The sequence below is a fragment of the Musca domestica genome, unplaced genomic scaffold (genome assembly GCF_030504385.1).
Source record: "Musca domestica strain aabys unplaced genomic scaffold, Musca_domestica.polishedcontigs.V.1.1 29, whole genome shotgun sequence".
Lineage (NCBI taxonomy): Eukaryota > Metazoa > Arthropoda > Insecta > Diptera > Muscidae > Musca > Musca domestica.
In genome coordinates, this window is record NW_026712296.1 from 444,963 (window position 1) to 458,348 (window position 13,386).

Here is a 13,386-nt window from a genome sequence, read left to right on the forward strand (position 1 = left end):
CGTTATATTGGGTGTATGTTCTTGCACTTATTGGAATTTCAATGGCTTTACCCCGAGCTCATTTTTCAATATTTGCCGAATGGAATATTGCTATAGGTTCAGCCCACAAGGCATTTTTAAGCCACTGCGATGCGGGTTTCGATCAAGTCGCTTCTTTACTTTTCGAACTATTTCTGCTGATGTTGCTGTTTTCTTCCGTCCACTTCCTTGACGTCGGGCTACGCTACCAGTATCGGGCTACGCTACCAGACACAAAAGATTTATTCACATTTAAATGCAGGAGTGCTTGTGGTTTTCCAGCCAAATATAAAGAAATCAAGAAATCTCGCTTGAATTCCATCACGAATAACTTTTTTTCTGGAAAATTCTTACCGAAATGCTTTTGTACGCTTGTAAACAATGTAATGAGCTGTCGCTGGAATAATTTTAACAGCTGTCGAACGAGTGGCTTAGAAATGACAGCAGTCTGAAATTAGTTGCAGTTTTTTCATCTCACCATGTATATGGGAGCTATATCTTAGGCTGATCCGATTATCATTAATTTTTAAAGGGTTCGTCCTTGGGCCGAACAAATATTGTTTGTAAAATTTAATCTGAATCGGATAATAAATGTGAGCTGCCTTTTGTTCACGTGGATACAATGGCAGACGGATGGAGGGACTGACATGCATAAATCGTCTCAGAAAGTGATTCTGTGAAGATCTTCAAAAGTAACTATGGGTGTATCTCGCTTCCTTCTCCATGTTACAAACAAATGCACAAGGACAAAATAACCTTACCACTATGTGATGTAGGGTAAAAAAATAAATAAATTCGATTTATTCGAAACTCTCATTACAATATCTATTAAATTTCGGATTTTTATGTGAAAGACGCCTGAAGAAGTGGCCTAATATTGGGTTTTTTCGTACCTACTATTTTCTTAATATGAATATTACTAGGCTTATTTTTTTAACTATATGTAGCCCCATTTTTTTATTTTTTTTTTTTTTTGTTAATCATAATTGAAAACTTTTTTTTCAAATTTATTCTTTCCATAATATTAATATGTTATTAAAAATCTAAATCTAAAGCGAAAAAATCGAATAGGATCCCTTGACAGCTGTCAAAAAAGTGTTGTTATTTATGCGAAATAGCCAGGCGGTAACTTCAATACGCCGTGATGCCTGCTCAACGAAAATGCGTAGATTTTTCTTAAACACCACATCTTGTTCGGTCCAATTGCACGAGAACAGAGAGTAGGCCAAGTCCTGGAATTCCTCTTCCAAAATTGTGCCATAATAACAGCTGGGCAATACCTCGAAAATCATGCCAACGAAATAGAACATATAATAGATCATTGTAAACGGGTCCTTGACAAATAGTAACATAAACACCAACACCACACACATATTCATGCTCGAGAAGAGTATCTGAAAGAACATGTAGAGGGAAATGACATCTTCGACTTTGCGACGATATCTGTGCGGTGAGGGAAGAAAAAGAAAAATTAATAGGAAATTAAAATTAACTGGGCTTTGGAATATCAAACTGAATTAAATCTAAGAAGGAGCATTTGAGGAAAAAACCAAAAGAGAACCCATATAGGATTTGAATATAAGAAACGTCCAAAGGTGATGTCTAAAAAACCTCTATAAATAGAAGGTCTGCCAAAGAAATTTTACTCATGGTAGGCCTTATAGAAAAGGTTTCTAGGCACAGAAGTAATTCTAAGAAATTCACACACGGAGGTCTTCTAAAAAGCTTCCATGCACTAAAAACCTTTCTAGGGTATTTTATTTACAAAGATTTCTCCAAGGGCTTCTATACACAAAATCCTTAAAACGGTCGTGTTTACACATAAGACTTCCAAAAAGCTTCTCTATGCGCAGGAGGCCTTCTCAAGAACACGATACCCTTTAAAGGTTTCTATGCGCAACAGGATTCTATATAAAGGAACTCTTTGTTAAGGGCTTCTGTATACAAAAGGCCATCTCTATCCCTTCTGCACACAGAAGGCATTCTCTAGAGCTTATATACATTGAAAGAGCTTCTATAGAAAGCTGGCCTACTCATAGGTTTTTTACACACAGAAGACATTCTAATGAATTCTATACACAGATATTCTTCTGAGGAGCTTTTATACACGGGAGGCTCTTTAGAAAACTTGTAGACACAGAAGATATTCTACGGAGCTTTTGGTCACAAACTACCTTCGAACGAGCTTATATACACGGGAGGCCGTTAACAGAACATAATAAACAGAGTAGGCTTCTTTAAAAGAAGGCCTTCGAAAAAGCTTATACACAGAAGACCTTCTAAAAAATTTTATCCGGCGGGGCCTTCTAAAAAGCTTTAATACACTAAAGCCCTCAAAAGGACAAAGTGTTTCCCAAGAGCTTTTAGTCACAGAAGATCTTCTCTAGAGCTTCTATACCTTTTGAAAAGCTTCTATGCGCAGAAGGCCTCCCATCGAGCTTCTGTATACAGGAACGTTTTGGTAAGGAATTCGATACACAGAAGGACTTCTATAGAGCTTTTATACATAGAAAGTTTTCTAAAGTAATTCTATAGAAGGCCTTCTCAAAGATGTTTTATATGCAGAAGATCTTTAAAAAAGGTTCTATACGCAAATAACCCTATAAAGGGTTTCAGGACACACAATTCATTCTTCGGAGCTTTTAGTCACAGACGGCCTGCTGAAGAGCTTTTATGCACAGAAAACCTTCGAAAAAGTTTCTATACACAGAAGGGTCTCTACACATAGAAGGTCTTCGAGCTTCAAGACACAGAAGGTCCTCTACTGAGCTTCCAGACATAGATAGCCTTCCAAAGAGCTCTTAGGCAAGACCTTTAAGAGTTTATATTCACAGAAGTCTTTCTACAGAGCTTATATGCAAAGAAGGTTTTCTGTAGGCCTTCTACACAGAAAAGATCTTCTGAAGAGCTTCCACACTCAGAAGGCCTATAAAGTGACCTTTTATAAAGAGAACGCTTTCTAAAGAGCTTCTATACAAAGGCCTTCGAAAAATATTCTACACATAGAAGGTCGTCTTAAGGGTTTCTACACTTAGGGGGTCTTCCAAAGAGCTTCCAGACACAAAGAGCCTTCCATAAAGCTTTCAGATACAGAAGATTTTCTATTCACAGAAGTCTTTCTAAATATCTTCTAAAGAAATTGTATACACAAAAGGTCTTTTAAATTCTTCACAGAATAGATTCTCTAAAAGGATTCTACACACAAAAGGTGTAGGAAAAAGTTTCTTAAAAGATTTCTAAAGAGCTTCTAAACACAGGTGACTTTCTTAAGAGATCCTATACACAGAAGGCCTTCAAAAAGGACTTTTGTCTTCAGAAGAATTCTCTATACCCGAATAGACTTCTAAAAAGGCTTCTGCACAAAAAATACTTATTTTCACAAAAGACCCTAGAAGCCTTCATTCGAATTTTTTATACAAGCGATATTTTGAACAAGTCCTTCAGAGGATTTTTTACCCAAATGACCGTCAGGCGGCAGGTACTTATTATTTCAAGAGCTTTTTATCAATCAATTTTTTTAAAAGGTTTCCATTTTCCTGGATCCTTTTAAATGGCTCCTATACCCTCTAAATAGCTTCTTAACATAGCTAAGGTGCTACTACACACAAAAAATATTTTCTTGTATAATACTTTCTATAGGTCTTCGTTACAAAGTAAAATCTCTATATGTCTTTTATACACCCCCTTTTGAAATTTTCCTCAGAACCCCCATCCACTTTTTTCTACTTACTCCAACAAATCCAAATGATCATGAATGCAGTCCAGCAGTTCCTTATTATTTTCCTCCATCGATTTGTTGGGATCATGACCAATATTCGCCACACGCATTCCCAGCAGATGTACCTGGCCACCCAACAGCGACAAATTGGCACCGGCAAAGGTATCATTGACCAAATTTTGAGTGACAGTATAAACTAAACCAATCAATTGATAAATATGGGCAACTGCATAATTCATCGACGACCCAAAAGGATCAAAGGGAAAATAGGCCTGATACATTAGCAACCACGACCCACGCAAGCCATTCACCACCAACGAAACCTCCGCCGATATGGCCACCATACTGCATAGAATGTAAAATAGAATAATTAACCACTTGATCGGAGGATGCACCTTTTCTCTCATATAATCCGATTGTTCGCCATACCGGGTATGCTCATCCTGCCGGTTGACAATGTCAAAGATTCGATCCACATCCTGAAATCTCCACCAAATGGCAAAGGTTTTCATCGAACACACTGTGCAGGTCAAGGTGATGGCCAGATTTTGAATTACCTCATACATTGAGGTGCTGGTCAATAGGCCCAAAATCAAATGCAAAGGATAACCAATGGTTACCATTAGATTGACAATGAACGAATACACCCAATAGAGGGGCCTATAGTTCTGCGGTGGCAGCATACCCAGAATACGCCAACACATAAAATGTGTATTGAAGAGTGATTTGGTATTCAATTTGTTCTGCAACAAAGCCATCGAGAAACGGTTTGAGTTTGAAATTTCAATGTCGGAAACTGAATGTGCATTTGCTGCACAAGGATTCGTTTTTATATGGCATTGTTGCGAAGCGATTTTAAATAGTATTTGCATTCATTTAAAATAGCGCAGACATCTCATTATTTAATAACATTGCAGACGACTTTGTTAATCCTTTTTTTGGAAATAATTAAAATTTAAATTTATTAAAAATATATAAAAAAATATGGTATGGCACTTGACACCTGTTGTCGCAATCATTGCTTTTTATCACCTGTTGAGACAAGGTCAAGGATATCCAATTGGAATCAATGGTGAGGGTAGTATTTAAATAGAGCATTTATAAATTTATTCGATATATCTGCAAAGCAAACATTTGCATTGGCCATTTATAAATAATCGAAAAAAAAAATAAATAAATAAAACTGCATACTTTTTACATTACTAGTAAGTCAACTGATAATGAGTGATTCCCATACATAAATGTACTTCAAAACAACTATTTGGGGAGAAAATAATTTCTAGCTACCGAAGATAAGATTATTAGGAGATTTTTTAAATATAAGATCCCAGCAAAGACTTGGAAGCTGTATGGGCCGAATAACTCATTAAAAAGTAATGTATGTTTCCATTACCTTTTAATGAGTTATTCGGCCCATAATAATAATGGGTTATGGTAGAATTGAGAAAGTAAAAATTCTTTGTATATTCGCAAATCAGAGGCGGAAACCAGTTTCCTTTGCAATTAAATTTGATATTTACAGAAAATGCAGACCTGGATATACTGAGGCTATTACTTGTAAACATACAATGCGATATAGCTAATTTTCTTCATTACCAAGTAAGTCGTAGCATGGGCATAGAGTGGGACAGAGAGACATTTCTCTTCCAGGGGGTAAAGCGTTTAGAAAGAAATTCTAGTATGGATTTTAAGAAAATTCAATCGAAAATGGGGCGGTACCGTTATATGGCGGCAATACTATATCGTGGACCGACACAACCCACCTTCGAACTTGACCTGCCTGCAGACAAAAGACTGATCTGTGCAAAATTTTAGCTTCCTATCTTTATTCGTTTTTACTTACCCTTGTAAAAATAATGGGACAGTAGTTCTGTTTGTAAGTAGCTACGACTGCCAGACTTGATTCATATTTGTTCAAATGTAAATTTTTGGAAAATGTGGAAATATGCGGGAGCTTACAGAAGTAGCGGACAGAAATATTCTATGTTCATATTTCATCCACTACAGATCAAAAAATATTGGTATATGCAACATTTAAAGGAAATCGAAAATATATATCCAATTTTATGCGAAATCATAAATTCCGATAAATTACGTATTCATATCAGATTTCCGGTGAAGAGAAGTATTTAGACACAGCAAGGAATTGTCCGACCTCTACCATCTTTATAACAGATCTTGTGTTGATAGAAATACAAAGGTGTGCCAAGTCTAAATTGAATCGGACGTTAATTTCGCGTTTTATGAGCTTCACAGATGTTCAAAATGTTGACCCTTTGTGGGGAAGTTATCAGAAAAAATGGTCCGATCTTTACCATTTTTATAACAGCTCTTGTTTTGACGGAAATATTGTGATGTATCAAATCTGAATGGAATCGGATGTTAATTTCGCGTTTTATGAGCTTCATGGATATTCAAAATGTTGACCCTTTGTAGAGGAGGTACCAGAAGGAGTGGACCGATATATTCTATCGTCACACCAGACCTTGAGTTAATAAAAATATTGTGATGTGTATAATTTGAAGACAATCGGACACTTACATCAACATCTTTTTTTTTTTTTTTTGAGTTATAATTATTAAAAATTTTGACCCCTACTAAAAGGTGTGGACCAATATATCCCATCTTCACAGCAGATATTTTGTTAGTAGAAATAATGGAATGTGTGAAATATGAAGAGAATCGGATGCTTATTTCGGATTTTATGATCGTTTTGGTTATACAATTTTGACCCTTTGTGGGGGGAGGTACCAGAAGGAATGGTCCGATCCATATATCTTTATAACATCTTACATAACAAATGTTGTGTTGATGAAAAAATATTGAGATGTGCCAAGTCTGAATGGAATCGGATGCTAATTTCGCGCTTTATGAGTTTCATGAACATTTAAAATATTAACCCTTTGTGGGGGGGGTACCAGAAGGAGTATACCGATGTATCCCATCTTTACACATCTGGTTAACAAAAATATTGGGATGTGTTTTTATAATTATTCAAAGTTTTGACCATTTGTGGGAGGGTGGGGGTTGGTACTTGATGGAGTGAATCGATGTTGTCAATTTTTGCACCTTATCTAGAACCTATGAAAATATTAGGACTGCCAAAGTTGGAGCAATATCGGATGATCCTTTCTCTTTCTAAGAACAAGATATTTTATTTGAAACTTTTTGCGGGGGAGGTACCGGAAGGATTGCCCATCTCCGAAGTTTGATAATATTATTACCATGTACAAAGTTTTGACCAAGTCGGATACTCCATTCTAGAGGTATTGTGCGAACCAGACAAACTCGCCTTGATCGACTCCAAAAGTCACAATGTATCGAATTGGTCATCGAATTTGGTCAATGAGGCACGTTCTGGTCGTATATAATTATATATATGTTCTGTAGCCATCTGGCTGAGAGTATAAAAAAATAATCCTTTCATTTTTATAATCTCCACTCAAGGGTAAAAAGTGTATATACAATTTGGTTGTTACTCCTCAAAATACTCACCAGGGTCTAAGCATGGTAAAATAAAAAGGTAAGGTAGAGTTACCAGCTGATTACAATTTTTTTCTAAGTGTGCCCGACTTCTGCCAATTTTGTTTATGTATTTATTGTTTTGAAAAATAAAAACAGAATATTTTCAAAATCAATGATTGGAAGATTATTCGCCAGTTTTGCCATGGAATTGAAAGATGGAACTGTTTAGATCATATTTTTGATAGAAAATCCAGACATTTCATTCATTTTTCCCGCTCTTTAATTGATTTTAAAATTGAGAAAAAATTATTGAATAAATGACATTGTCTATGATATAACTGCATCCTTGAACGTAAAAATCTACGAATTGAGAGTCACTGATTGAAAAGAGGATATGTAAATGAATCTTAATGCTAAAAGTGCAAGTACAAGATATCTTAATTCTATAATTATGTATTTAAGTAAATTATTGTTTAGGGTTGAAATAATGAAATTGTTTAGGGTTGAACGAACAGAGAATGAATTTCCCAATCTCTGACATTGTTTGAAAGTCTGAATGGCATATTCTCTGAAAAAAATTTTATGTGCAATCGATGGAAATGCTATAGGTTCAAAGCAACGAAAAGTATATAGCCCCATACATGACACTAGTATATTATCATGTGGGGAGGGTATTTTAAGATTGTTCATAATATTCCTCCATCATTTCCTATTCTACACAAGCTTTAAACAACTAAAACAGCACAACACAAAGTGTATATTTTTTTATACACTTTGTTTGTTTTTTTATATAGTTTTTATTTTATATAGATATACTGAAATACACATCGTAAATTTCGTTCATAATAAACTCAAAGGACTACAAAATCATGTTATCTAATAATAGATTTAGACAATGCTCTCGTAAAGACGCTTTGCTTTAAAAACTCAAATTTTGCTAGCATATTTTCCGGCGACATATTTAAGATTCTCAACGCGTATTCATAATGAGTGAAAATATCGAATATGATCCCTTGACAGCTGTCACAAAGGAGTTATTATTTATGCGAAATAGCCAAGCGGTGACATGAATTCGCCGTGAGGCCTGCTCCACGAAAATGCGTAGATTTTTCTTAAACACCACATTTTGATCGGCCCAGTTGCATTTGAATAACGTGTAGCTCAACTCTTGAAATTCATCCTCCAATATGGTGCCGAAATAACAGCTGGGTAACACCTCAAATATCATGCCAACGAAATAGAATAAATAATACGACATTGTAAAGGTGTCCTTCACGAAGAGTAACATAAAAACCAACACCACGCACATATTCATACTGGAGAATAGTATCTGAAAGAACATGTACAGGGAAATGACATCTTCGACTTTGCGACGATATCTGTGAAGGGGGAAAGGGAGAACATAGTAAGACATTAAAATTCACTGTAGATGGGGGATTTCCAAGTCGAACAGGATTAGAACGATGAAACAGCTTTTGAGGAAAAATAACAACAAAAACCCCTAGAGATGTAAGATTAAAAAAAGCCCCTGTAAAGCTTTTATACCCAGAAAAGCTTCTTCAGTTCCTAGAAAAATCCTCAAAATGGATTTTATGTAAAGAAGAAGACCCTTTCTGAAGGCTCCCTGCATACAGAATACATTCTTCGGTCTCTCATAAATAAAATTCTCAAGAAAAGTATTACTTGCAATCAAGATCTTCTTAAGAGCTTCGAATGTGCTAAGAGAAGAGGTTTTAGAAAGCTTTTATTAACAGAGGATTTTTAGAGAGTTTCTATATACGGAGATACTCTAAAGAGTTTTTATACACAAAATTTCTTCTGAAGAGCTTATGTGCAGGGAAAGACGTCCAAGAAACTTATATACAAAAAGGATCTTATAAGAAGTTTCTATACAAAGAAGGGTTTATGTAGGGGTCCTATACACAGAAGGCTATCCAAAAAGCTTATATTCACAAAATGGCCTTTGAGGGCTTCAATACACCGAAGCTTTCTAAAGAGCTTCTATACACAGAAGGTCTTCACTAGGGTTTCCATTCACAGGATTCCTTCTAAAAAGCTTCTGAAAACGAAAGACCTTCAAAAGAGCTCCCATACACAAAATACCTTCTAAAGAGCTTTTATACCCGAAAGGCCTTGGAAGAGCTTCTATAAAGTCAGGGCTTTCTAAAGAGCCCCTATACACAGGAGACGTTATGACTTCAAAAGAGCTCCATACACAGAAGACCTTCTATAAAGCTTCTGTACATAGAAGGGCTTCTAAAGAGCTTCTAAGCCCAAAAGGAGCTTCAATACAAAGTTTTTCTGTGTGTCTTCCATAAAAAAGGCCTTCTAAAGAGCTTTTATGAATAAAATACCTTCTATAAAGCTTTTATAAACAGAAGCCCTGTAAACGAGCTTTTAGGCACAGAAGATATTCAAAAGGGCTTCTATTCACTGAATGGCTCCAAAAGAGCTCCCCTACACAGAATGCCTTCTGCAAAGCTTCTGTGCACAGAACACCTTCTAAAAAGCTAACAAACACAGAAAGCCTCCCAAAGAGCTTTCATATCCGAAAGACTTCGGAAGAGCTTCTACAAAGAGATGGCTTCTTAAAGAGCTCTTATAAACAGGGTTTCCAGAAGGGTTTCAAAAAATCTTCCCTACACAGAAGGCCTTCTACAAAGCTTCTGTTCACAGAACATCTTTAAAAAAAGCTTCTATACAAAAGGGTCTTCTAAGGAGCTTTCATGCATAGAAAACCTTCTAAAAAGCTTTTATAAACAGAAGGATTTTGAAACGAGCTTCTATTCACTGAAGGCCTTCAAAAGAGATTCCCTACACAGAAAGCATTCTAAGAAGCTTCTGTGCACAAAACAAAGAACAGGAAGGCCTGCGTACACAAAGAAGGCAGCTTAAAAGCTTCAAACACAAAATGCCTTCTAAAAAGCTTTAATACATAGAACACCTTCCAAAAAGCTTATATACAAAGAAGGGCTTCAAACGAGTTTCTATACATAGAAGATCTTCAAAAGAGCTTATATGCACAGAATGGCTTCAAAGGAGTTTCCATACACAGATGGATATCTACGAAGCTTCTGTACATACAAAAGCCTTCTAAAGGGCTTCGAAGGGGCATCTATAGAGAGAGGACCTTCTAAAGAGGTTCTACTTATTGAAGTCCTTCAAAAAGGGTCTATACACATAAGGCCTTCTAAAGACCTTCTATGCACATAAGGCCCTTTAGATTACGTTCTGAAGAGCTTCAAGAAAGGGGCCAGGAAACTTTTTAAAGGGATTCTATTCACAGTAGACCCCAAAAACCTGTTCGACTCTAAAATTACTTACTCCAACAAATCCAAATGATCATGAATGCAGTCTAGCAATGCCTTGTTATTTTCAGCCAACGATTTTTTGGGATCATGGCCAATCTCGGCCACACGCATACCCAGCAGACGTACCTGGCCACCTAACAACGACAGATGGGCACCGGCAAAGGTGTCATTGACCAAATTTTGGGTGACCGTATAAATTATGCCAATAAATTGATAAATATGAGCCACAACGTAATTCCCCGATGATCCGAAAGGATCAAAGGGAAAATAGGCTTGATACATTAGCGCCCAAGATCCACGTAAACCATTGAAAATCAGTGACGACTCCGCCGATAGGGCCACCATGCTGCATAGAATGTAAAATAAGTTAATAAGCGATCTTATTGGAGGATATACTTTCCGCTTCATATATTCCAGTTGTTCACCATGTCGCGTATGTTCATCCTGCTTCCGGATAATATCAAACATTCGTTCAATGTCCTTGAATCTCCACCAAATGGCAAAAGTTTTCATCGAACATACCGTTGAGGTTAAGGTGATGGCCAAATTCTGGATAACTTCATACAGTGAGGTACTTTGAAATAAACCCAAAATCAAATGCAATGGAAATCCAATGGTGACCAAGAGGTTGACGATTAAGGAATATATCCAATAGAGGAGACGATATTTCTTCGAAGGCATCATTCCCAATATGCGCCAACACTTGAAATGTGTCCTGAAGAGGGATTTGGTATTTAACTCCTTGTCCATTGCACACACCCACGCACACCCACACACTTTTTGAGTGTTTTATTGAAATGTTTTCAACTGAATGTGGCCGTGTCGCTCGAAGGGACTTGTTTTTATACGACATCGATATGATTTAATTTTAATTATTATTTGACATTTATTTAATACACGTTGACATTTCATTATTTAATAATCATCTCCCACCAATTATAACCCTTTTTCCCGACGTAATTAAAATTTAATTAAATTTTGATAAGTAGATTTAGGCGGATATGACACTTTGCTTGCTGTCAATATTATATACATTATTTTCGATGGCGGCGAAATGGAGAGAGGGAGGGTTTGGTCGATCAAATTGGAAAACACAAAATAAAGGGTTTTAAAACATTTATGAAGACCCTTTTTAAATCGATTCTAATTGACGAAATTATTTCAAGTAATCAATCGGTTTAGCCGCCAGATTTATACACTCACAATGTGGCAGCATAAATGGATACAGTTAGGAACTAGACGTGAAAGAGGGAAGGTAGGTAGGTTAACGAAACCACCATTTTAAAAAAGTACTTCTTTCTCGACTTTGGTCACGGAAAGTCTTTTAGTGTCCAAAAATTAAATGTTTATTTTTTACAATATGTCCTTGCCTTGACAATCGAGTTTGTAATGAGTACACAAATTTGTGGTAGGAACTCATTACTTGGTAATGTGAAAGTAATTTTTTGCCTGAAAGAATAATTCCGTAATTTTAAATAGTAATGCAGAGGGTATGCCAAGTGGCACGTGTGTTGACCAAATTTAAGATGGATGAAAGGAAGAAGCAAGCAAAACAAGTAAAAACAGCAGATAAGTTCGGACGGGCTGAACTTTTATTACCCTCCACCATTTGGAAGGAAGTTGTTAAGAGAACAATTTAGATAAAGCAAGTTGTAAATAATCACCGACTTGCTGCGCCAGTTATGACAGATATAAGCATTGGAAATTGTGACCCTATGTGGGTGAGGTACCAGAAGGGGTTGGCCGAAATATATCATCTTCATAACAGATCTTACGTTAGCAAAAAAAATTTGGATGTGTGAAATTCGAAGGGATTTGGATGTTTATTTAGCTTCCTTTCAGCGTTTTGTTTTTCAAAATCTACAACCCTATGTAGGGGAGGTACCAGAAGAAACGGTCCGATCTCTACCATCTTTATGCGAGATCTTGTGTTGATGGAAATATTGAGATGTACCAAATCTGAATGGAATCGGAAGTTAATTTCGTGTTTTATGAGCTTCATGGCTATTCTAAATATTGACCCTTTGTAGGGGAGCTACCAGAAGGAGTAGACCGATCTCTACCATCTTTACACTAGGCCTTGGGTTAATTAAAACATTGTGATGTGTGTAATTTGAAGAGAACGGACGATTATTTTGGATTTTAAATCGTTTTGGTTATTCAAAACTTTGACACTTTGTGGGGGAGGTACCAGAAGAAATGGTCCGATCTCTACCATCTTCAGAACAGATCTTGGGTTGCTGGAAATATTGAGATGTGCCAAGCCTGAATGGAATCGGATGTTAATTCCGTGTTTTATTAGCTTCATGGCTATTCAAAATTTTGACCCTTTATGGGGGAGGTACCAGATGGAGTGGACCGATATATCCCATTTTCACATCAGATTTGGTTTAAAAAAATATTTGGGACGTGAGTAATTTGAAGACAATACACTTACATCACATTTTATAAGAGTTCTATCGATTCCAAATGTCCTAGGCCAAAATTAAATATTCAGATACCAACAGAGGTATCTGAAATTGAGATATGGAGGTGGTTTTGGAAATGTGTACCTTAATTATCCGAAAAAGTACTAAATTGTACTAACTTTGTATCAATTTTGGTGAACAGAGATGTAGTTTGTTTTGGATATGCGTTACTAAATTTGGTATTGGATGAAATAAAAGAATCAAAATTTAGAAATTTGATATTGTGGTCACTGACGGTTTCTAGGGTTTACATATGGAGACGTCGAAATAGTTTTGGACAGAAAGTTGGATGTGGCTCCATTGTGTAATGGCTTTACTCGGTAAACTTCCAAATGAAAGATTTTGAAGCCTTTTGGTGTAAAAGGTGAACATTTTCCTATTATTCCTTCCGAAAAGGAAGGAGGAG

At 36.3% G+C, this 13,386-nt stretch overlaps 2 protein-coding genes across 9 annotated transcripts in view; both read right to left on the minus strand.

The window, feature by feature from the left end:
• LOC101899632 (LIM and SH3 domain protein Lasp) overlaps positions 1-13,386 on the minus strand; it is a 183,594-nt gene that overhangs the window by 45,348 nt on the left and 124,860 nt on the right. The gene's annotated exons all lie outside the window — the stretch shown is intronic.
• LOC109612375 (odorant receptor 59a-like) lies at positions 8,021-11,368 on the minus strand. Its single transcript, XM_020036354.2, has 2 exons — positions 10,526-11,368; positions 8,021-8,580 (listed from the first exon to the last, which is right to left on the minus strand). Exons 1-2 carry the CDS (start codon positions 11,260-11,262, stop codon positions 8,172-8,174), a joined length of 1,146 nt encoding a protein of 381 aa, XP_019891913.2. The 5' UTR covers positions 11,263-11,368; the 3' UTR covers positions 8,021-8,171.

Excerpts from the sequence above, each read along its gene's own strand:
- LOC109612375 (XM_020036354.2), bottom strand. The coding sequence starts at position 11,262 with ATGGACAAGGAGTTAAATACCAAATCCCTCTTCAGGACACATTTCAAG. Across the intron at positions 8,581-10,525 it reads GATCATTTGGATTTGTTGGA|ATATCGTCGCAAAGTCGAAG; the intron begins GTAAGTAATTTT and ends CCCCCTTCACAG.